Below are 23,305 nucleotides of genomic sequence, written 5' to 3' on the forward strand. Positions count from 1 at the left end.
GTGTAAAATATTGTAGTAATTCATTATATATAAATGATTATGGTGTTTAATCTTCTTTCATTAATTACTACATATTTTCTACACTTACGGTGTTTGCCAGCTCGCTATATAATCAACTTAAATCAGTTAAATCCATCATGCAATGCATTTCCTTCCAATTTTTTGTGATAAACTAATAGATAATTGACTAAATAAACATCCTGCAAAGTTTCAATAAAAATTTCCAAGTTTTTCTTATAATTTCCGTGGTTTTTATTCAAGTTTTTCCGATACCGATAATATCCCGATATTTCCGTGTTTTTTGACTTCCGATATTTCCGATACCTCCGATATTTAAGACCTTGGTTATGATGAGTTCAAGTTCACAGAAGTTTTTCTCTTTGTGTGTCCGTACGTTTTTGAATTGCATGAATAATGCATGATGTGGATCCCAAAAATGGCTGGACATGCAGCTGTTGCTGTGGGGAACCCAATTCCAAAGAAGTTGATTGTCCTTGTTGGAGTGGGAACAGCGATGTGTGATCAGTTTCAATAGTTTTCTTCAATTGGGCTGCCCTATTATCGTGACTACTCTTTGCAAGTTGCTGTGTTGCATGCACCCGCAACTTGGCAACTCATCATTGTCACCCATAAATTGATACTTCAATAAAAGAAATTAAATAATTTCGAAAATTAAAAACTCATAGCTAGCCACTTCAACTCATCTTTCATACTATCTATGTTATGTTTGTTGCTAATGTGATATTTATAGGCCTTTCCCCCACAAGTAGGGAACCTTGTTTTGGCAACTTAATTTGTTTTTCCACACCATGAGTAGCTAAGAGCGCTAGCTAGGCTCATCAACAAGAAGAAATTTTTCCTCGAAAATAACCATATGGTTTCAAACTTACATGAAATCATGTATGTTGCGAATGCCCTCCGAAAATTTGAGTTATTCGAAGGGCTATGTAGACTTTTTGCAAAGGCAATTTGGAATGTCGGAAAAATTTTCGTCACTGGCTATTTTCATTGCAGGAACATGTTAAAATGGTGGGGTTAAGGGATGTTAAAAGCTTAGTACTGTTTTTGTTTCTAGCCACAACGTCAATAAGAGGGCATCCAATTACATGATTAGGTTATAGAGCTAATGGCATCTTGGGTTGTGACTAGGTTTGACTAGCTAGCTAAGGCTATTACAGGTTACTGTTGCTGTTTACCCTCAATGCCATGCAACAGCCAATTAAACTTAGCATTATGCCATTTTCCAATCCTCCAGTTCACATTGCATACTTAAAATGCTATTCTTGGAATCTTGTCAAAATTTTCCTGCCCATAAATCATGATAATTGATGGGTCCCGATAGCATTTTAAAGAAGAGTGAAGGAAAAGCAATCGTGTGTGATCATTTGGAGTTGAAAGGAAAAAAGATAGATTAAAGCGATGGTCTGTCGCCTCTGCTAGGATTTAATTGATGTGATTCTTTGAAGGTCAATTTCAGAGACTAGCTAGCTAGGCATTTTCTTTCATTTCAAAGATAAGGGTCATGACATATATATGGTTGGAGATCGTTAATAGTGTTCCTCTTCCTATGGTTAACAATTTTCAATTTTATACATAATCTCAAGAGTCATAAATGACGTTAAATATCAAGCATAACACTTGAATAATCAACAATTGATAACCACCTACAAGCGAAGCGAGTGGACGACTATTGCTATATCACGAGTACCGTAACCTCACATATAGGTAACACATAGAATCAAGTAGTACATGGTAACATGGACCATGACAGATATGGTGCTGTCTGAATAATGAAGCATGCAATAAAGTGTGGGATACAAAACAAAACAAACTCTTGTGGGGGTAGGGGGGGTTGGACGGTTCAATTAAAACCTTCACTTGGGTGTTACTTGGACAGGTAAATTGTAAAGCTCATGAGGCTGTCTTAAGTATATATCCATGGATGTATATAGTACGTGCATTGACCTCAAAGGCGCTCTCTCTCATTTCTTGTCGTCGAGATTCCAAAAAGATATAACTTAGAAACCATGAACTTCTCAAGTCATGGCCCCTCAGCTAAGCTTATATATTTTTCTAGTATTTCATAACATATTTGCAAGAATTCACATCACTAGGAAAAGTACGTATGTTTCCTTGTTATCCAGGAGTCTAGAAATTGAAGTGTTCGAGCCATTCGTTAAAGCAACAATTGTACAATGAAAAGAAATGCATTCAATGTGAAATTAATTGATTGAATGGTACATATATATATATACTTTGACGAAGCTGGAATCTTGATAGTGGAATCAATTATAATATACAAGTTATCATGTACAGGTAGGTCCACGTACCGTCCAGCTTAATTATCCCAAGGTTCACACATGCAACAATTTCGAATAGGATCTGACAGATTCACTAAAGGAGGGTGTATTTTGAAAGGTTCCGTAAAATTGGGGTATTGATCAAACGGGTCTTTAAAGGTTGAGATGAGTTTGTAATGACCTCCATAGTTTGGGGGGTTTACTGTAGTTTATTTGTTTTTTTACAAGTGATGGTCTAATTACAGGGAGGGGGGTTTCTCACACACACACAACCAAGTCATGAGGGTTTGAACTCAAGACCTCAGTCTGCAAGTCAAGGCCTTTTTCCCATTGGGCTAGACCCCGTTGACAATAAATTAGGGTTAAGGGTTACTTAGTGATGTTAAGTAGTGCAACGGCAGTCCTACGTTTTGGAGGCCCTAGGTGAGCATTCTAAATGAGGCCTTCTATTCTATATGTATATTCATGTGATTTTTTTTGGGTAAGTTAAAAATATATTATACGAAATCAAATTCACAATTGTAACATAAAAGAAACAATCAATATGTAATTTACACAATAACTTTATAAAATGCATCAAAACATCACTTAAATATCACTTATCTTGCATTTTTCGATTCAAAAGTATCAATTAACTTGACATAATCAAGTTTTTCTACCATGTCTTTTTCAATTTCCTAATTGATTCAATTAGGTTAATTGATTTAAGCTATAAGTTTAAAAAATAATTGGGTCTTTGTTTAGTTTTCTCTTTAAAATTTTGAATTGAGTAATTGGGCAAATTTTTCTCTTTTTTTTCCTTTTTTTCATTAAGTGTGCCTTTCTTGAGTTTCCTTTTTTTAATTTTAAATTGACTGATTAGTTTGGGCCTAACATAATATATATAATATAATTTTTTAAAATAATACAGTTATGTATATATAGGGGTATTATATAAAGGGAGTTTTACTAAAACACCCAAAATGGGGGCTGAAATTATAAAAAAACTCAACACCCAAAACACTTTATAAACACACCCAAAACCCATCATTACACACACTCAAAACCCATTTATAAACACACCCAAAAAATATACAATTGTTGACTTTGGGATTGATTTTGGGTGTGTTTATATGTTTAAATAGTGTGTGAGTTTTTTTATAAATACATGTCTAAGATTGGGTTTATTTATAATAATCCCTTATATAAATTGGAGGCCTTTCAATTTGGGACCCTAGGCGGCCACCTTACCTGTTTGTGTTCAAGGCCTCCCCTAAAGTAGTGGGTATATAGTGCGGTAGGTGGGGTTCTTATTTTTCATCCTCTTGGCTGAACCGGCCTAGCCAGCCGGTCTGACTACGTCATTGTGGTTGTTTTGTGGCGTAATTAGGTAAAAATCATGATTAATATTCATCATATACCTCAGGACCACATCCGAAATATCAAGAGAAGAAGATTAAGGATATATCTAAAGAAGAAGTGATCCAATCAAAGATTAGACATAGACTAAGGTGGATAAGGCATGCTTTTTCTTGATGAGTATAACGTGTTTCCCATTTTGGGAAAAAAATGCCATATTCATTTCCATGGTCCATCTATGCATAATTCCTCAACAGGGAAATTATAGACTTCAATTACTAGAAGCAAATGGAGCATTTTTGCTCATCACTTTAACCTAAGATGTACTTTCACCACCATTCCCAAAAGTTGACATATGTTCATGAGTTTAACTATAGTTAATTCTTTATTTTTTATTTGTTTGCCGACATTATTATGGGAGAGAAACAATGCTTTAATAAGATTTTTCCTGATTTACCCTTATTCTAACCTAGCAAACTTTCCACTTTTCTAGATTAATTACCCATGAACTAACAACAACCCAAATACATAATTAGCAACAGCATGAAGAAATTACTCAAAACATAATTGATTCATTCGACAGTTGAACACTTTGACCCAAAAAAAAGAAAAAAAAAGAAAAAAGGGTTGATGCCACTCTTCCTTTATAACCCAACGAAAAACAAATCAAATACTAAGAGGCTTTAATCTTGTATTTAATATGAGGCTTTAATCTTGTGTTTTATATGAGGCTTTAATCCGAATTGAACCTAACTAAATTAAATACTTTGATCACTTAACAAAAAATATACTGATCGAACAAAAAAAGAAAAAAAGAAAATGGAAAACTTTACTACTATGGGACACCCAATGAAATATAGTCAATTCGTTTATTTCTTAAAGTTTTTACAATTTTTGAAAACTTTGTTATTTTTCTATTTTAATTCCTTTGTTATTCCTAGAATTTTTAGGAGTATTTAAACATACTTTACTCATGGCTAGGGTTATGTTTTGTTATTCCAATTTATCAAATAAATCTTGAGATTTCCTCATATCTTCCTAGTGTATTCTAGGGTTCCATATTCTAAGCTAAAATTTTAGCCATTTATTTGTCATGCTGCGTGAAGAGTCAACAATACACCAAACTAGTTAAGCAGCGCCTTGGCCCTTAAGTGTGTGTGACCTCCTGTTACCATCACCCCAAGAGCCTCCCACTTGGCCTTGATGATTTGGCATGCTGTGGTCACAATACACCAGGGACATCTTTTCCAAGTAAGCAGAGCCCCAAACTCCCCCGCCCCATACGTACACATCACATTACGCACCGTTTTATGCCTATAAATATAAGCTTCCCATTTCCAACTTCTTCACTATCAGCAGTATCGTCTCCTCTCCTTAGTTACTAATTTCAGTTTATTTCTTATATTTCTCATCAAACTGTGCGATTGATCCATGGAAGCCAAAGCTTCCTACACCCGGGATGGCACCGTAGATCTTCGGGGCCGCCCTGTGCTTGCCTCCAAGACTGGCAAATGGAAAGCTTGCGCTTTTCTTGTTGGTGCGTAATATTACAAATTTTCATGCTTTCTGTATGCACATATATATGTATATACACGATCATTTGTTAATTAATTTGTAAAGTTGAAGTTGTAATTTAATTTAACGTTTCAGGGTACGAAGCATTTGAGAGGATGGCCTTCTATGGAATAGCTTCAAATTTGGTGAATTACTTGACCACTCAGCTTCATGAAGACACAGTTTCCTCTGTTAGAAATGTCAATAACTGGTCCGGTTCAGTATGGATGACACCAATTCTGGGGGCTTACATAGCCGACTCTTACTTGGGTCGTTTCTGGACTTTCACCATCTCATCCCTCATTTACGTCACGGTAAATTCATATCAAAATTAATAATCTTTAATTAATTCATTAAATCATGCATGCATAGCTAATTTGAGTTACGCTTGAACTTTTTAAACTTATCTCTGCACTGCACGGGTGCGAGTTATATTTATAATCTCATTTTCTCAAAGGCTAATGATTTGCATTAGGCCTAAGCATTTTATTATATAAATGTGTGTGTATATATATATATGAAGATAATATTCTGTTTTATTAATGTTCCAACGTCGATGGAAAATGAACTTCAAACTGTTAGATAAAGACATGAAATTATTTGTACTCATCAATAAAAACACCAACCGGGGTCCCTACTCATCAATTGCTTAAACAAAGACAAAACCAACTTGTCAAATTGAATTGAAATGACTTAGCTTTTGTCCCCATTTCTTCCAATTTGTCCACTTCTGTTAATTTTCTTAATTAACAAGCAAGAAACTCAAAATTAATGAACAGAAGCATTTCAATCAATACAGGGAATGATGCTTCTGACGATAGCTGTTTCACTGAAAAGCTTCAAGCCAAGCTGCAGCAATGGCATTTGCAACAAGGCCTCCTCTTCACAGATTGCGTTCTTCTACATTTCTCTCTACACCATAGCAATTGGGTCAGGGGGGACAAAACCCAACATCTCCACCTTTGGGGCAGACCAGTTTGACGATTTCGACCCTCAAGAGAAGAAGCTCAAGGCCTCATTTTTCAACTGGTGGATGTTCAGCTCTTTCTTGGGTGCTTTAGTTGCAACCCTAGGCCTTGTTTACATCCAAGAAAACTTGGGTTGGGGGTTAGGGTATGGCATCCCCACAGTTGGTCTTATATTGTCCTTGTTCATCTTCTACTTTGGAACCCCAATGTATAGGCACAAAGTTAGCAAGACCAAAAGCCCTGCAAGGGACTTGTTTCAAATCCCCATTGCTGCCTATAAAAATCGAAAGGCTCAGCTCCCTTGCAACCCATCTGAGCTTCATGAGTTTGAGCCACAGCATTACATTAATAGTGGAAAACGCCAGATGTACCACACTCCAATTTTCAGGTGAGCTATAATTTAACTTAATTTTCTGCTTTATATTACAAATTCTAAAGTTATACTAATAGCTTGGGGAAAAAGATACCCTTCTTTTTCCATCTGGCATGGAATATTCTAAGGATATGGTCAATGATGAGATCAGGCCTTTATGGATTCTATGGTCCTTTGCCCCTTTAAAATTTAAAGCTCTAGCCTTGGTGTCAGAGCAAATGGTTTTTGGGAGGGGGGGTTGGCGCCGTGGGGACCTCCCATTATAATTTTCAAGCGCATATAACTAGGAAATCTACTACGCTAAGGCAGTGGTGGGCTTCTTTCTAGCCATTCCTTCTAATAAATTGTTCCCATGTGCACTATTCACACCACTCCATTTGATCCTTTCTCACCATCTTTCTTGAATGGTCACAATCTCTCTCGGCCAAGTTGTTTCTGGTAGAGTAGGTGTCACAATGGGATGGTATCATGCACTGGGTACCCACCATTGATTGTCTCAAATCCAGACAAAATAAACATGAAACACAAACTCCACTACTCCGCTGGTTATCATTTCAATTTTCTTTTTGTCAAACATTCTGATATGTAATGATGCGAACTCTTATTTGCCTCTTATTTGAATAGGTTCTTGGACAAGGCTGCGATAAAAAATGGCAACAACATGGATGCCTCATTGAAGCCTCCATGCACAGTGACACAAGTTGAAGGAACAAAGCTAGTTATTGGAATGGCCATGATATGGCTTGTCACTCTAATTCCTAGCACCATTTGGGCACAAATCAACACTTTGTTTGTCAAGCAAGGCACCACCCTAGACCGAAGCCTAGGCCAACAATTCCACATACCCGCAGCTTCCTTAGGGAGCTTTGTGACCCTCTCAATGCTTCTCTCTGTGCCTATGTACGACCGTTATTTTGTGCCGTTGGTACGTGCCAGAACCAAAACCCCCAGAGGAATCACACTTCTCCAGAGACTTGGGATTGGATTTGTGGTCCAAGTTATAGCCATTGCAATTGCTTATGCTGTGGAAGTTAGGAGAATGCGTGTGATCAGAGTGCACCATCTTAATGGGCCTAAAGAAATTGTGCCCATGAGCATTTTTTGGTTGCTGCCCCAATATGTGCTGCTTGGGATAGCTGATGTGTTCAATGCAATTGGGTTGCTTGAGTTTTTCTATGATCAGTCTCCAGAGGACATGCAGAGTCTTGGGACAACTTTTTTCACAAGTGGGATTGGGGTTGGTAACTTTTTGAACAGCTTTCTTGTGACAATGGTGGATAAAATTACAGGGAGGAATGGAGGTAAAAGTTGGATCGGTAATAACTTGAATGACTGTCACTTGGATTATTACTATGGGTTTCTTTTGGTCATATCTACTATAAACTTAGGGGCTTTTTTGTGGGCTTCTTGCAAATATGTCTACAAAAGAGAATCTGTGGAAGCGAAGGAGGGTTGTGTTGATCTGGTGGAGGGCAAAGCAATTGCAACTTCTCCACTTGGACTACAAGTCTAAAGCAATTTAGAAAGTTTGGTGTCTATTGACTACTTTGTAATATGGATTATGATTATTCACTTTTTTAGTTTGAAAATATGTAATGTTTTGCTTTCAGTCTAAGTTAATTTTTGTATCATAAGTTTTTATTATGTGTATCTTTGATTTACACTTTTAGCTAGAAGAAAAATCACACACGAAAGTCTTTGTATGATCATCGTACTTCAAATTACGATACGCTATTTGTACGAATTGAAAGTACAATTGCAGAAGTAATTAACTTGGTAACCTAATATGTTAGTGTGATTAATTAACAGATTAAACATTTATTTTTTTAGTGTTCGGTAGAAATAAACTAGTTAAATAACTACTAAGCCACCAATGGAGTTCCTCCATGCAGAGCTTAGTCCCCGACATCCATTGTAAATCCTTGGAGAAAAACATGATCGACAGCCTAGTTTAGGTGAGAAAAACATATTTAATACAAGAGATGTGATTATTGATGATAATAAATAAAAGGCTAAATTGCAACAATGGTCCCTAGATTAATACCAAACTTTACTTTTCGTCCCTCACATTGTTAAATTGTTACGGTGGTACTTTAATTATGCCTCCATTTTCAGAAATCGTCTTTTCCGTCATCTCAATCAACTTTTTCATTAAAAATGATAATGTGGCATGGACAAGTCCTACTTGGCATGGGCAAAAATGTCTTCTCAAACAAACAATTTTAAAAATAAATCTCTTCTCTCTCCCCCTTTAACACTACCCCCCAAAAAAAAATCTCTCCCCCATTCTTTTGATGCCGCACTCTCACTCAACAGCCCTCCTTTTCTTGATATTCCTCTCTTCCTTTCCTAAATCCTAAGACGCCAATGGCTTTGACCGTGGAAGTAGCAGTTTTCGTAAACACCTACTTGGGCACTCGCATGGCCATGGATTTCTCACCAGATATCACAGCAAGAGACTTAAAAAGTAAGCAAAAAACAATAAAATAAAGAAAAGAAATAAAAAAAAACATGAGAATAAATATGCCGTTAAAAAAGTTGACTGAGATGACGGAAATGATGATTTCTGAAACGGGAGGCATAATTAAAGTACCACCGTAACAATTTAGCAATATGAGGGACGAAAGTAAAGTTTGGTCTTAGTTTAGGGACCATTGTTACACTTTTGCTTAAATAAAAAAAAGGGTAAATAGAGACTTACCAACATGATTTATACAAAAATAATTGGGCGGGTACCGAGTGCTTTTAGGGATGATGAAGCATCAAAATGGGGAATTAGAAAGGCTCATGCGTGTAAATTTGTCAAACTCTAATTAATTAATTAGTTACCATGTTGCAATCAATAGCAGCTACCAACTGTTTCTGTCGCGTACAAAGTAGAAAGTAGAAACACAGGAAAAGATCATCCCATCCATGCTTTTTGCTCAAAATTTCTCAAGTAGCTTACCTGCCAAAAGATGTAATTGGGCCCATAAATTCTGATTCTGACTCTTTAGACCAGCGAGAGATTGAATCTCAAATACAAATACATACTAGCCACAAGTATTCTATTCGAACTTTTGACTAATACCATTATGACTCATTGGGAGGGAGTCGTGGGACTTAAAAAAAATATGAAAACGCTAAGGTAAATACTTCCCTCCTTCCATGTGAGTAAGAACTCCTACATTTCTGTCAATGGTAATATAATATGTGTGTATAAGTTTTATTTTTCTGTATTTTTTATGAATTATTTTTACACATATGTCTAGAGGCGGACCCAATGAAGGCTCAAAGTGGTCGAGTGACCCTTCTCATGTTTAGCATTTTTTATCTTTTTACATGTTTGTACTTGATTTTTTTATACAGTATTTATGAAATTTGGCCCTTCACACCATCTTATCTTTTGAAAAAACTACAAAAATACAACGTTGACCTACAGAAGATGAAAACTTTTGTATCGCATGTCCCTTACCCCAAAAAAAACTCAAAAGCGACAATTCAAATTGAAGATCGACAACCTATGCTTTGTTGTAAATATTTTAGAATGGTACATAAATTAATACAAAGGATTTTATTATTAGATCATTTTTATTTTTATTTTGTGTGTTAATCTTGTCATTTGAGGTTGACCTCTCTTGATAGATTTCCTCGCTCCGCCATGATGTGTCAAACCGTAATTTGCACAAATGAGAAGTATCTTCTTCTATGGAAGAAGGCAAGCAGTATCCAAAAGTTAATTTTGAAAAATCAAAACATCAAAATAGTCAAGATATTTCTTCCTTTTTTTGGTAAAAGTAAAAAATAAAAAATAAAAGAAATATCTTGACTGTTTTATTTGATCGCAAAAAAGGAACAAAAACCTTTCTTTCTTCTTTTTTTGGCGGTACGTGAAAGGTGTTTATACTTTATAATGGGAAAACACATAATTTCCAGAGCTAGCTTCTGGTCCGCATGCATTATACATAATTACATATGTCAACTCAAGCGTGTGAACTAGCTGACTCGCCGATGGCCGCCCACAGTGGAAATATATATGTGCTAAAAGAAACGCGTTTCTTGCTAATTGGTCTTGTATATTTTCTATAAATCATTTGCTTTGGTGTTATCTTTTGCTACTTTAATTATGAACTTAGAATAATCAAATCCATGCACAGAGATTTCTACGTGTTAGGTAACCTGTCGGCCCAAGTCACCTTGAGAAGACCCCCCACCTTGAGAAGAAGCGCTATATAAGTAGCACCATCTTTGGCCTCGTTTTCAACACAAGCTCAAGTTTAAGTTATACACCATATACACACTATACATTATATTGAGCTAGCATCAATGGCTTCCTCTTCTTTCATGGCCATTTTGACCTTGGCTCTCCTTCTGCAAATGGGCACTTCAAGTGCTCAACTTTCAACAAATTTCTACTCTAGCTCTTGCCCGAGGGTCTTCTCCGCTGTGAGATCCACAGTGCAATCCGCTATCCGAAACGAGGCCCGAATGGGGGCCTCCCTTCTCCGCCTCCACTTCCACGACTGTTTCGTTAATGTATGCCAAAAGAATAAAATAGTTACATACCTAGGTTTCAAATTCGTATTATATTTATATATCAAACATGACATCATGAGCCAAAAGGTCAACAAAATTGTCTGTGTTATAAAGTACCTGCATGCATTATAAATATGATGTCTTTGAAAATACAAGTTTGACACATTGGTTTTCTACCCGTACTCTAAGATGTCGTTGTCTAGGTTAACTAATTTCTCTCTTCATTGGGTTTAATTTCTTAATAAATTGCCAATTTCCAGGGATGCGATGGCTCCTTGCTCCTCGACGACACGTCGAGCTTCACTGGAGAGAAAAATGCAGTTCCCAACAGGAATTCTGCGCGGGGATTTGACGTGGTTGACAACATAAAGTCGGCAGTGGAGAATGTGTGCCCCGGTGTGGTGTCATGCGCTGATATATTGGCAATTGCTGCCAGAGACTCTGTTGCCATCGTAAGTTAAACTAATTTATTAGCTACTCAATAATTTATGGTCCAATTAGTTAATTAATTACGTTTTTGTTTTTGATTTGTGAATTAATGTAGCTTGGAGGACCAAGTTGGAACGTGAAATTGGGAAGAAGAGACGCAAGAACTGCAAGCCAGGCCGCTGCTAATAACAGCATCCCCCCTCCAACCAGGAACCTAAACCAGCTTATCTCTATATTCAATGCTCTTGGCCTTTCAACCAGGGACTTGGTTGCTTTATCTGGTAATTATATTTTTCTGATGCACACCCTAGACTTGTTTCTAGACACCAATTAATTATTTTAAGGTTAAAAATCACTTTTCGTCTCGATAGTTTGTCAAAGTTTCCATTTTTGTCTTATGCTTTCAATTATGTCAATTTGACCCGTATAGTGTTATATCTTCGCAATTCAAGGATATGTCCAATTCTGTGACAGAATAAGTACTTTTTGGGGAGCGAAAGTGGAGGAAAAAAATTGACAGAATTGAAATTACTAAGACCAAAAATTACTTTGTCTTAGTTTAATCAAGTGTTCTAAGTTCTAACTATTTTATTTGGGCTTGTAAAATTTGCCAGGATCGCATACAATTGGGCAAGCAAGGTGCATACAATTCAGGCCCCGCATATACAATGAGACCAATATTGATAGTTCCTTCGCCCAAACAAGGCGATCAAACTGCCCAAGAGCCTCTGGCTCTGGGGACAACAACTTGGCCCCACTTGATCTTCAAACCCCTACTGCCTTTGACAACAACTACTTCAAGAACCTCATCCAGAACAAAGGCCTCCTCCACTCTGATCAGCAGTTGTTCAATGGTGGGTCCACTGATTCCATAGTGCGCACCTACAGCAACAGCTACAACACCTTCAGTTCTGACTTTGTCAGCGCCATCATCAAGATGGGAGATATCAAACCTCTCACTGGATCCAATGGGGAGATTAGGAAGAATTGCAGGAAGCCCAATTAAGCTAGTGCCCCTTTGTTTTCTCACTGTGGTGCTTTGAATAAATTGATTGGCTTAGATATTGTTTTAGTCTATGTTTTGGGTTTAATGACCTTGAAGGATTTGGAATTTTGTTTGAAAGCTGTAACTTAATGTGCTATGTTCTGCTCATTCTGTTGAGATATATTAAATGGATAAATCTATACTATTATTATTTTACAATTATGATGTTGTGGAGATTTGAATCTGAGAATTCTACAAATCAAGGTCCTTTTCCACCGGATTAGACCGTTGGCAAACACTAATGGTCTATGTAAAATGCCTTTCCAATCCAAATTTAATTTCAGTTGCTTTATGCATAAATGTATAACTGTTTCATTAGTTAGGAGAGAGAGAGAGAGAGAGAGAGAGAGAGAGAGAGAGAGAGAGAGAGATTCTCAAGCACCAATGAACAAAATGCATTATAATATGGTGACAGAGAATTTAAACAGGGGAATTGGATTAATGAGTCTACTAATTAAGATTTTAATTAATTAATCAAACGTTGCATCAGATACATATCCGGGTCAAACTCTAGATGGGGAAGGTTTGTTATGTTCAAAGCCAACATGTGTGCACAACTTGGGTACACTTGTTTGTGGACTGATGGAATTACTGTTCTGTTTTGTAGGAACTTTCATCTGCTAAGTTCTAGGATTTGAGTTTGAGTTAGTCGATTCTTCTAAGTCTATAAGTAGCTACCCTAGCAAACCTGAATTTACCTTCTTTTTTTTCCTTCGAATTTAAATTTTTAATCAACATAGGCTTTTTGCTGTGTTTCCAAAAGCCTCTCTAATTAACCAAAACACACAAATGAGATCAATGGCTTCCTCTTATGCCTCAACAGCCATTTTCTTGACCTTGGCTCTCCTAATTGTGCACATGGAAGCCAAGGCCATCGATGAAATGTCACCAAGTTTTTATGCCACTTCTTGTCCAAAACTCTTCCCCACTGTGAAATCCATAGTTGAATCCGCCATTAAAAAGGAGGCTCGAATGGGAGCCTCTCTCCTCCGCCTCTTCTACCATGACTGTTTTGTTAACGTAAATTCACCTTCTCCTTCATCTTTATGCATGCAACTTAGAAATTTATCACGCGTGACATGGTTTTTTTGTTAATTTGGGTGGTCTTAGAAATATTATGGGTGTGCAGGGATGTGATGCGTCGTTGCTGCTGGATGATGCACCAAACTTCATTGGAGAGAAAAATATACCTCCCAATAAGAATTCTACGAGGGGATATGAAGTGATTGATGAAATCAAGTCTGCGGTGGAGAAAATGTGCCCTGACATCGTCTCATGTGCTGATATTATTGCCATTGTTGCCAGAGACTCTGTTTCCATTGTAAGTAAATTAATCACTTGCTTACTACTTGATTAATTCCATAATCAACTTATTAATTCACACCTAATGGTGCAGCTTGGGGGACCAAGTTGGGGTGTTCAATTGGGAAGGAGAGATGCTAGGGCTACAAACGCGATTGTTACTAATGTCAGCATACCCCTTCCGAAAGCAAACTTAAAGGAGCTTGTCCTTAGATTCCGTGGTATTGCGCTTAAAAGGAGAGACTTGGTTGCTTTATTAGGTATTACTAGCATGTCACGTTTTTAAGTTATCAATGATGGGACTCTTGTTCGAATGTCGTAACAAATTAACATTTTGTCTCATGTCTACTAATCCATTATATTAATATGTGGTTTTTTTTGGTTGGTAAAATCAATATTTACCTGCCAGGAGCTCATACACTTGGAGAAGCACAATGCCACTCCTTCAGAGAGCGCATATACAATGAGAGCAACATGAACAAAGAGCTTGCCCAGAAAAGGAGAGTAAAATGCCCAAGATCCAAAGGCTCAGGTGACGCCAACTTGGCTCCACTTGATGCTCAGACCCCAATAGTGTTTGACAACAGCTACTACAAAAACCTTGTCCAGAATAAAGGGCTCCTCCACTCTGATCAGCAGCTCTTCAGTGGAGGCAAAACTGATCCCATAGTGCGCACCTACAGTGAAGACCAAGAAGCCTTCTTTAACGACTTTGCGTCTGCCATGATCAAGATGGGAAGCGTCAACCCCCTCATTGGTCCAGCTGGCGAGATCAGGTTGAATTGCAGGAGGATTAATCCAATAATTTAACCTCTATATTGAATGATTTAACATTTAATTAATTGTTTTCCTGGTTTCTCTTAGAAGGTGTCATATATCAGAGTTTTGTTCTTGTTTGAAATCAGGGATGTGTATTTGTTTTAGTTGGGTGCTTTACAGGGCGTCAAAAGAATTTCCTTTTGGGCCTTGCCATTTGGGATACTAGAATTTGGGCCTAGCTCGATTGAGGTCTGTCCTAATAGATTGTGCTAACAATAAAATCCATCAATGATTAACTTGTTAACACGTGATTACTGCTCGAATTAATTAATTGATCGTTTCGGTGGTCAACATTCTAGTTGAGTTGACTTCGCATTCACAAATACAATCCATAATTGTATGGGGAATTCATTGACCATAGCACTTGACTTCACCAATTTTGCTAATTAAGCAATTTCTAGCCAACATACGAATATGCTAAAAAGGCATAAACATTACCATTAACAACATTACCATTATAAACGTTGGTACCATTGTTGAATATGTAAAGCATCTCAAGAAAAAGATTTCTGGTTCTCTTTTTCAATTTATTTATAAGGAAGCAAATGGTGTTGAACGCTGACTTGCTCGATTCAGTTTACATAATGTAGACAACTTTATTTGGTTTGAGGTGCCTTCTGATCTTATTCAGGACGCTCTATTATATGATTTGTTGAGTGAACGAGGTTCTCTTTAAACAAAGAAAACAACATAGTGTTAATACTTAATTAATTTGTTTAGAAGTCAATTTAGTAGTCTCTCACTCTCAATGATTTAGGACCCGTTTGGTGTCCTACTTGGATCTAATTTTATAAAATCAAAAACATATTTGAGGTCCAAATCTGGAAAAATCCATTTGGTAGACCCATTTTAGAAAAACTCAAAAACATCCTTATTATTGAAAACAAAAGAGTGAGATTTTCTCTCTCCTCTCTCTCCCTCGTCTCTATCTCTCCTCCCTCTCCCTCGTCTTTCTCTCTCTCTCCTTTGCCTTTTCTTATTTTCAATTTGGAAATTAGGGTTTCTAATTTTCTGATTTTAATTTCAATTTTTTTAAGATCTTAAAAATAGTTTAGAGTGCAATGCCAAACAAGATCCTAAAATAAGTATTTAAAAACTCGTGTTTAAAAAAAATTCATAATTTTTTAGTAGAATACCAAACGGGCCCTTAATAATTTTCTGAATTTGATCTCATGTTCTCTCGTGTTAAAAAAAAAAAAAAACATAATGCCCAATTGAGACAACTTTAATGTGACAATCTTTCAATTTTGGTTAAACAATTACACATATATGGTGGGTTAGACTAATTAGTTAGAGCAATGTTGTCCACTCTATTGTATTCAGAGTTCGAATCACCCTCCCTTAAATTAAACAATTCAAGAAAAATAAAACGGTTAAACAATCTCGGGAAGAATTTAGATCTGCATCACATGAAAGCTATTATGTTAATCTAATCTCATTGTTGACATCCTCATGATTATATAAGCTAAAGTTGTCAACCCACATAAATGCCATGGCAGTCAAAAAAATCATATATATTCCTCAACTTCCCAGAGTCGTCATGTGTGCACTCTTGTTTAAAATTCAGTGTACAAGTTGTCTATTCCGGGGCTTAATTAATTTACCACTAGGGTTCTTAAGTTTGTGATCTTTCTTTCTTCCTATCACTATAATTTAAACATTTGTACGAAATATTCCTGCATGGCTACAGCTAGCTAGCTAGCATTTGGTTTAGTTTCATCCTCGAGATTTGAGAGCATCTACATGTGCTAGAGAGAGAAACATTGGTAAAAAATATATGATTTCTGAATTTATGTTTTCATCAGGAACTTGTTTATATTTGTTAACTAAGCCATAATCATCTTCTAATTCTTCGTAAGGTCAATTAACTCTGACTTCAAGACCCGATTAATGACTTCAGAGATGGTCTCTAACTGAGCTTTCTAGTCTAAATAAAACCACTTGCAAGTTCAAAAAAGGTGAATTTATCTTCATTAGGAGAGCTAGCTCCACCTAGATTTGTATTAAGATTAAAAGGTATAATTAATCAGGGTGGCGTATAGGCCGACACCTTCAAATTAAGTAGGAAAATTGAGAGGCATTATCTGGTCCGGTGATAAGCACTGCATGGATAATAAAATTGCACCGACCCTTATAAATATCTCTTCAAACGAAGCATATCTAGGTTTTCTTTCTCATTCGTACTTGAATCTCAAGGCTGCTAATCAATATCAAATAAGGAGATCCACCAATTTTTTTTTAAGCGATAGGTTTTTTATTGATAAACAAACACAAGTACAAGCAATGATGTGATGAATATGAATAAATATTATCTAGTGATCAAACGCAACAACAAATTGAATTGATCTAGAGAGAATCACGCGTGCACAACCCAAAGATGACTAAAATCCCCGATTTAGCAACCATAACCACATATACTCAAACCTGCAATATAAATCCGCCGTGCAACAACATAGGGTATCTTGAACACCAATATTTTCCTCATTTGCCTATTTCCTTTAGGGGAAGAAATTAGGTAGCAAAATTCCGTTTAATTAGTTGTTTTAAAAATTAACCAAATGGAGGCTTATGTTAGAATGTACGCAATTAATCAAGCTTATCGATCAATTATCAGTTAATGATGCCTCAAAATGTTTAAAAGGGAGTCGAGTGAGATCTAAGCAGGCATGCATATTCATCAGTACATACATACTAGACCTTGGGAAACCTCTATACTCACATGCATATTGATAGATTCAAGAGACTCAAAACAAAAATAAATTTAAACAACCCTAATTATACTTTCCCTCAGCTGTATATATATGTGGTAACCTTGTGATCCATTGGAGCTTTAGTTCCATATCAAATTATACACTCACCATCTTGCTGTATAAAGAAGGGCATGTAGATGATCGCATTTCTTTGAACAATTTTCAATATAGAAATCAAAGGGGGTTGTATGAAGACAAGATAAGATGCCACTATCTTAAGCAACCCATGACATAAGACCAAATTCCATCACATCTTGGTTCTAGAGACTTGAATGAGGCTGACGAAATTCAGTAGAGCTGTATATATATATATATATATATATATAATTGAAAGGTAGTAAACAAGGATTGAAATTCTCCATTTGGTTTTCTTGGTTATGTAATTCATGAGGTTCCTTCTTTCCTGACTTCCACTTGGGTTGAAATCCACACGCCAAGGAAACCAAACTGCTTTGAGAAACTAATCTAGCAGCTGGCAGGACCATTGACCATCCAACAAATACAGATACATCTACTTCACAAATTATGCTGTAACTTCACTAAATAGCAAGCATTGTCTGATTATACGGATCATTATTTCATTTTACAGAACTGCCCTTCACATAACCTAACACCCAACACTTTGCAGATCCCTTCCCAATTTCTTACCATTTCACACAATCAAGTTATCCCCAAAACTTTGTAACATTTCGTAATTCGACTAAATCTACTAACTTAACATATAGGACGTAATTTATGTATAACGAAGAACCATTGAATTATTTTCTAGCTACCTATAGCCACTGTTTTTGTTGAGAGTATAATCCCATGTCGGAAATAGAAGACTTGCCTTAGTGGTTTAATAAACCAACTTGGACCTCTCCGCTCATTACCAATTTGTTTTGAGTTGAATGCTTATATTCTAAAATTAATAAACTTAGTTATCTAATAATATTATTTAGATTGTTATATCATATGCTGGGTCAGGGTTACCAACTTGTCCCTTAAAATATTAGACCTACTAAGGAAGTAACCTTAATTTATCCAGAATCACTCTGCAAAGTATTTATTGTTCACAGATTAGAGATAAAGTAGAATAATCGATATCATTACAAGGGTTATCCCACATTAATACAACATACAGGCCTCCGTAGAACACAAATACTAAATTTGTAGAAGTTTGTAACCCAAATGCTGATGAAGATCACAAGCCTTTGTCTCCTCCCCCAACTTCAATATATTAATTTCTCCAAATTAAGAATAATACATGATCCTATATTGGCAGAGGTACATATGCGAAAATGACAAACTAGATCATAGCACGCGAAAATGACACCATGATTAAGCCCAATCCCAACCAAACCTAACATCACCACCACAGAGCTATCTCAGCCGCAGATATTTGTATTTTTTTTTACCCTAATGTAAGCTGGTATTAGGGTTTTAGTAAAAATTTGTTCTTTTGTTCAATTCAGAAGTGGCGGAAGAAGAAATGATAACATGTTTAGTTATGGTGGCTATAGTGGCCGTTCAATAACTATAACTAGGAGGAAGTAGAAGAAAAGTGGTGGAAATTAAAGTTAATATGTGGCATGAAGAAAGGAACATAACAACCAACAATATCTAGAGACAAAATAGGGACCTAAATTGGATTAAGACAGTAACTAAGAAACTAAAAAAACCCCAAGCAGCCAATATATAATATAAATTATATAATTCTCTCTTTATCATCATTTTATTCCACTTGAAGAATTATCATCATAATAAGAAAATTAAATGGGATCGATCTCTTGATTTCATGAGTCTAATAATAATTAACATATTTTAACCAAAGAAGGAAACATTTTCACTTGAAAGGGTGCTATAGTCCGCAGTGCTTGGTTGATTAGTGTACATAGAAGAAGAGGAGGAGGTAGGAGGTAGAGGTGGAGGCGGAGGTGGCGGGGGAGGCGGCTGTGGGGTCTGCGGCAGGGAAGCAATGGAAACAGCCCCCGAAGTAGAGAACAAAGCCATATGATGAGAATTAGAAGGAAGGAGATTCGCTTCCCTATATTTGTATTTAAGTATCTCACCCCTAACTGCATTGAGCTCAGCTTGTAAAGATTGAACCTGTTGTTGCAAAGCTGAAATCGCACCCATGCATCCATAAACTGGATCTCTTAGCCTCACATTTGCTTCATAAACAAGACTATTTGCAGCATCTGCTCGTTGACTCTCCGGCACCTCCTGAATTAATTAATTACATCAAACACACACGCAAACAAGCAAAAATCAGAAATAATTAATGTAATTAAGAACAAATAAACTTGAACGGCAGCAAAGTACCTACACTCCAGTGTTTGTATAGGTACCAAAGACTCTTTCCCCAAAATTGAATGTAAATGATCAATGCATAATGACGATTTGAACAATTAAGGTTTATGATAAGTTACTTACCATGAGCATCTTGGAGACGTTGCTGGCACCAAAGACCTTGTGGACGGAGGCGAACTTTTGGGGTTCGTGGGGAGAGAAGTAAGGAGAAAAGGGGCATTCCTGAGCACACCTTCGTCTGAGGAGCTTACAGGCAGCACAAGGGGTGATGGTGTTTAGGGTTCCTGGAGGGCCCAACATGTGTCTTCTTCCCATTCGATGATGAGAAGAAGCATCAGTTTCTCTCTTAATCTTCTTGCCTATCTCATCAGATATCTCCCTACAATTAAGTAGAGAAGCAGAGAAAATGCATAAGCAAAATTGCCATGGCACACTTATAAATAAGACATAAAAAAGGTGGTAATTAATTAGATTGAAAAGTAAATTTAATTAATTAAGGTTCCTATTGATGATGCAATTTTAGGAGAGAGAACAAAAACAAAAGAGAGAGCGAGAGAGAGAGAGAGAGAGAGAGAGAGAGGTTACCTTTCTCTGGACATTCAGGCATGCTCTCTGGGGAGAGGATAGGGTGCTGCCAAAGGAGAAAGAGAGAAAGGGTTTGAAGGAAAGGAAGGAAGTAAAATAAGGGGGTAGAAATACAAATTAATAATGAGGGTACTTCAAAGGCAAGGTACACTAGAAAAGTGGTCCACTGGTGATATTGTTTATAAAAGAAATTAAGAGACAAAAGGGGTTGGAGTGTTACAGAGTACAACTACTGAGACTGAAATTGTAAGAGGGGAAGCAGAGAAGCTGGTGATGATGCTTTTGTTTGTTGGTGATGAAATGATGGGTTTGGTTGGATTGGATCGATCTCTTTGGTTGATGTACGAGGATTTCAGGAATTACGGTTCTTCAGAGATCAAACAGCAGAGCACTCTCATATGCTGAGTCTGAGATTAAAAAAAATGCATCAATGGAGAGAGAAGAGAGATTGGGAGCGGGAGAAAGAAAGAACATATAAATGCCAGCTCTCTGACTGCTTGCTCTCTCTCTCTCTCTTGCTCACGTGTGAGTCCTTAAATTTGTTTTGACTTTTTGAATCAACCATTTGATTTCATAGACTGCATGTGGCTCTTGCTGCATTAATTCTCAGGACAGACCTAACTTTCTTTTTCCTCTCTCCTTTTTTTTTTCTCTTTGAAATTTGAATACAGATCATTATACCAATGTACTTTTCCTAATAATCTAAGATAAACTAATAAGAAGAATGCTAAGATAAATTTTTTTGTAGGTGGTCAGTTGCTGAGTAATTGAGTATTTCACAACTACGATAAGCATTTGACTCTCACCCTTTTTTTCTGAATAAAACAACGCAGAATAAATATGACACAGTAGAAGTAAGCATTATAGTCATTGTTGAAAAAATAAATGAAAAAGTGATCATATATAATTAAGTTGTAATAAGCATGTTAGTTTCTTGTCAAATCTAAGAACCCGCCTTGCCCATATCTGGGATCCAGCTCCGAAAACGAAATTTTATATCAGCATCATCACCGTATGAAAACCGCAATTTGTGCTTGAAGGGCTAAGACCAATTTGAGACCCATATGATTTTAGTCAGAAGTATAATTTGTCAAACATGGATGAATATTTTCCCTCTTTTACCACTGTTGTACGCATATGGATTATAGTAAATTCAAACCAACAATGATGAAACTAGCTGGCCAGTCATCTATATTCTCATTCGAATAAAAGTTAATTATATTATATTCCTTGTCTAATTTAGTCAGCCATACTTGCAAGCAAAAAGAAAACGCACACACACGCACACACAACAACAACAACAAAAGAAAATGAGACAATCCAATCTTGATTGATGGGACAAACAAAGTTGCTTGTGATTAATTGTTCTTTTTTCAGTCATCATCTCAAACTCCGCTAATAATTCCTGAAGATGGGTTGTATATATCATGGGCATGGCAACAAGTCATCGGCGTTTGGTTTGGCAACTGTTAGCAGAAGTGTACACCTCCCACTTCAACAAGCAGCTCACTGCTCTGTAAAATTACTCAACACATCAGTTCAGTGATGATGTCCATAGAAAAAGACTAGGCACCCTTCAAGGGATAAGTTATTGTGCCGACGGATATTTACAGAGACAGATACATATTTTCTGGACAGCTTACCTACATTTTCATATATATATGGAAAGATTGCGATTCATCTAACCTAGCTAGCTGTTTATTTCAACCATCCAAATCCTGCATTGTCCATAATTTTAACCAGTGCTGTCAACAGCTTCAATGATTTAATGTACTTTTTTTGTTAATTAGATGGCCGATAATTTAATTAATTAAATGATTAACTTAAGAAGAAACCCAATGCCTTAATTTCGAGGTGCGTGCCATAACAACATGGCACACGCATGCCTTAGGTCCTCGATCGACTGACTATCTGATATATCCCTAATTATACGAAAACTGCATGCAACTACAACGGTGGTGCAATCTACTTCAAATCAAACACATAAGCTAAGTTTCCAAATGACCTAATTACTAAGCCAATTAAGACGTAATTCTGAGTTGTGATTTTGAGGAGGGTTATGTCAAAAGTGGGTGGTGAAAGGGAGGGAAAGGAAGAGAAGAATAAATTTGAAGACAAAGGAATTAATAGGGGGATTAAATCCCTAATTATTTTATATGTTATTTATAAATATGTACATTTATATACATATATATATATTGCTTAGATTGTAAGGAATATGGCACCATCTTACTCTTGTTTGACCCGTATTTTATGGCTGACAAGTCGCCCCGATGTTCTCTCATCCCCAACCTACTTTCTCACTCTTTCACTCTTTCACTCTTATCTCTCTGCACCAAAACCCAGAACTTAATTACCCACTTCCTCCAGTTTGAACACCCAATAGCTTTTTAAGGTACCTTTACCAAGTTACCATAGATTTATATGTGTAAACCAGCTGCTTTCATGGACCAAAATGCCACGGTGTGTTTGATCTAAAAACCTACGGCTACCACACATTTGCATTTTCATTTTCAACTCTTTATACCGAACAAACATTCGTTCCAAATCTCTAAATTATATATGAAAGGTCAACCTATTATAAGTTGTGTGCATGAACTTTGGTTGTAAATGTAGCTATCAAGTTTATTACAACCTGAGACTTCTCCCACTGCCCAAAAAGAAAAACAACATGTGACTTGTACGCCTCCAGCTCCTTTGAATCCTTATTCCCTAATTATATCTAATCTACTTGTTTTTCTTTTACTTGGAAAATTGGTTTGTTTGAAAAACTCTTGCACGATATTACGATAATAACAGTTAAAGTAGTACGTACAAAATGTATAAGAGTAAGGGCCTTGACTTGCAGACCAATGATCTTAGGTTTGAACTTCCATGACACCTTGATAATGTATGTGTGTGAGAAATCCCCCTTTTCCTTTCAGTTTAGACGACCACTTGTTTTTAAAAATAAAAAAAAGATAAAAAAGAGAGTAGAATAATATGTACATACCAGTTGATTAAGATATTCGAATACCCTTCCCTCTAAATTATAG

The 23,305-nt window shown here is 36.5% G+C and overlaps 4 protein-coding genes across 4 annotated transcripts; 3 read left to right on the forward strand and 1 right to left on the reverse strand.

The window, feature by feature from the left end:
• The first annotated feature begins 4,968 nt into the window (after positions 1-4,968).
• LOC110765858 (Major facilitator superfamily protein) lies at positions 4,969-8,161 on the forward strand. Its single transcript, XM_021969100.2, has 4 exons — positions 4,969-5,175; positions 5,289-5,506; positions 5,992-6,548; positions 7,158-8,161. Exons 1-4 carry the CDS (start codon positions 5,070-5,072, stop codon positions 8,044-8,046), a joined length of 1,770 nt encoding a protein of 589 aa, XP_021824792.1. The 5' UTR covers positions 4,969-5,069; the 3' UTR covers positions 8,047-8,161.
• A 2,601-nt stretch (positions 8,162-10,762) lies between these two features.
• Positions 10,763-12,681, forward strand: LOC110765860 (peroxidase P7). The gene is made up of 4 exons (XM_021969101.2): positions 10,763-11,048; positions 11,309-11,500; positions 11,593-11,758; positions 12,092-12,681. Exons 1-4 carry the CDS (start codon positions 10,839-10,841, stop codon positions 12,481-12,483), a joined length of 960 nt encoding a protein of 319 aa, XP_021824793.1. The 5' UTR covers positions 10,763-10,838; the 3' UTR covers positions 12,484-12,681.
• Positions 12,682-13,311: 630 nt separating this feature from the next.
• On the forward strand, positions 13,312-14,716 carry LOC110765876 (peroxidase P7-like). The gene is made up of 4 exons (XM_021969118.2): positions 13,312-13,542; positions 13,652-13,843; positions 13,919-14,084; positions 14,234-14,716. The coding sequence occupies exons 1-4, from the start codon at positions 13,312-13,314 to the stop codon at positions 14,632-14,634; spliced, it is 990 nt and encodes a 329-aa protein (XP_021824810.2). The 3' UTR covers positions 14,635-14,716.
• Positions 14,717-18,446: 3,730 nt separating this feature from the next.
• LBD15 (LOB domain-containing protein 15) lies at positions 18,447-20,819 on the reverse strand. Its single transcript, XM_021969082.2, has 3 exons — positions 20,271-20,819; positions 19,809-20,064; positions 18,447-19,598 (listed from the first exon to the last, which is right to left on the reverse strand). Exons 1-3 carry the CDS (start codon positions 20,282-20,284, stop codon positions 19,197-19,199), a joined length of 672 nt encoding a protein of 223 aa, XP_021824774.1. The 5' UTR covers positions 20,285-20,819; the 3' UTR covers positions 18,447-19,196.
• Positions 20,820-23,305: the final 2,486 nt, after the last annotated feature.

This window comes from Prunus avium, chromosome 2 (assembly GCF_965620075.1).
Source record: "Prunus avium chromosome 2, drPruAviu1.hap1.1, whole genome shotgun sequence".
Taxonomy (NCBI): Eukaryota; Viridiplantae; Streptophyta; class Magnoliopsida; order Rosales; family Rosaceae; genus Prunus; species Prunus avium.

Coding starts and splice junctions, on each gene's coding strand:
- LOC110765858 (XM_021969100.2), top strand. CDS start 5,070: ATGGAAGCCAAAGCTTCCTACACCCGGGATGGCACCGTAGATCTTCGG. Junction 5,176..5,288: donor AGCTTGCGCTTTTCTTGTTG/GTGCGTAATATT, acceptor TTAACGTTTCAG/GGTACGAAGCATTTGAGAGG. Junction 5,507..5,991: donor CATCCCTCATTTACGTCACG/GTAAATTCATAT, acceptor CAATCAATACAG/GGAATGATGCTTCTGACGAT.
- LOC110765860 (XM_021969101.2), top strand. CDS start 10,839: ATGGCTTCCTCTTCTTTCATGGCCATTTTGACCTTGGCTCTCCTTCTG. Junction 11,049..11,308: donor TCCACGACTGTTTCGTTAAT/GTATGCCAAAAG, acceptor GCCAATTTCCAG/GGATGCGATGGCTCCTTGCT. Junction 11,759..12,091: donor GGACTTGGTTGCTTTATCTG/GTAATTATATTT, acceptor AAAATTTGCCAG/GATCGCATACAATTGGGCAA.
- LOC110765876 (XM_021969118.2), top strand. CDS start 13,312: ATGAGATCAATGGCTTCCTCTTATGCCTCAACAGCCATTTTCTTGACC. Junction 13,844..13,918: donor CCAGAGACTCTGTTTCCATT/GTAAGTAAATTA, acceptor CTAATGGTGCAG/CTTGGGGGACCAAGTTGGGG. Junction 14,085..14,233: donor AGACTTGGTTGCTTTATTAG/GTATTACTAGCA, acceptor TTTACCTGCCAG/GAGCTCATACACTTGGAGAA.
- LBD15 (XM_021969082.2), bottom strand. Junction 19,599..19,808: donor ACGTCTCCAAGATGCTCATG/GTAAGTAACTTA, acceptor TAATTAATTCAG/GAGGTGCCGGAGAGTCAACG.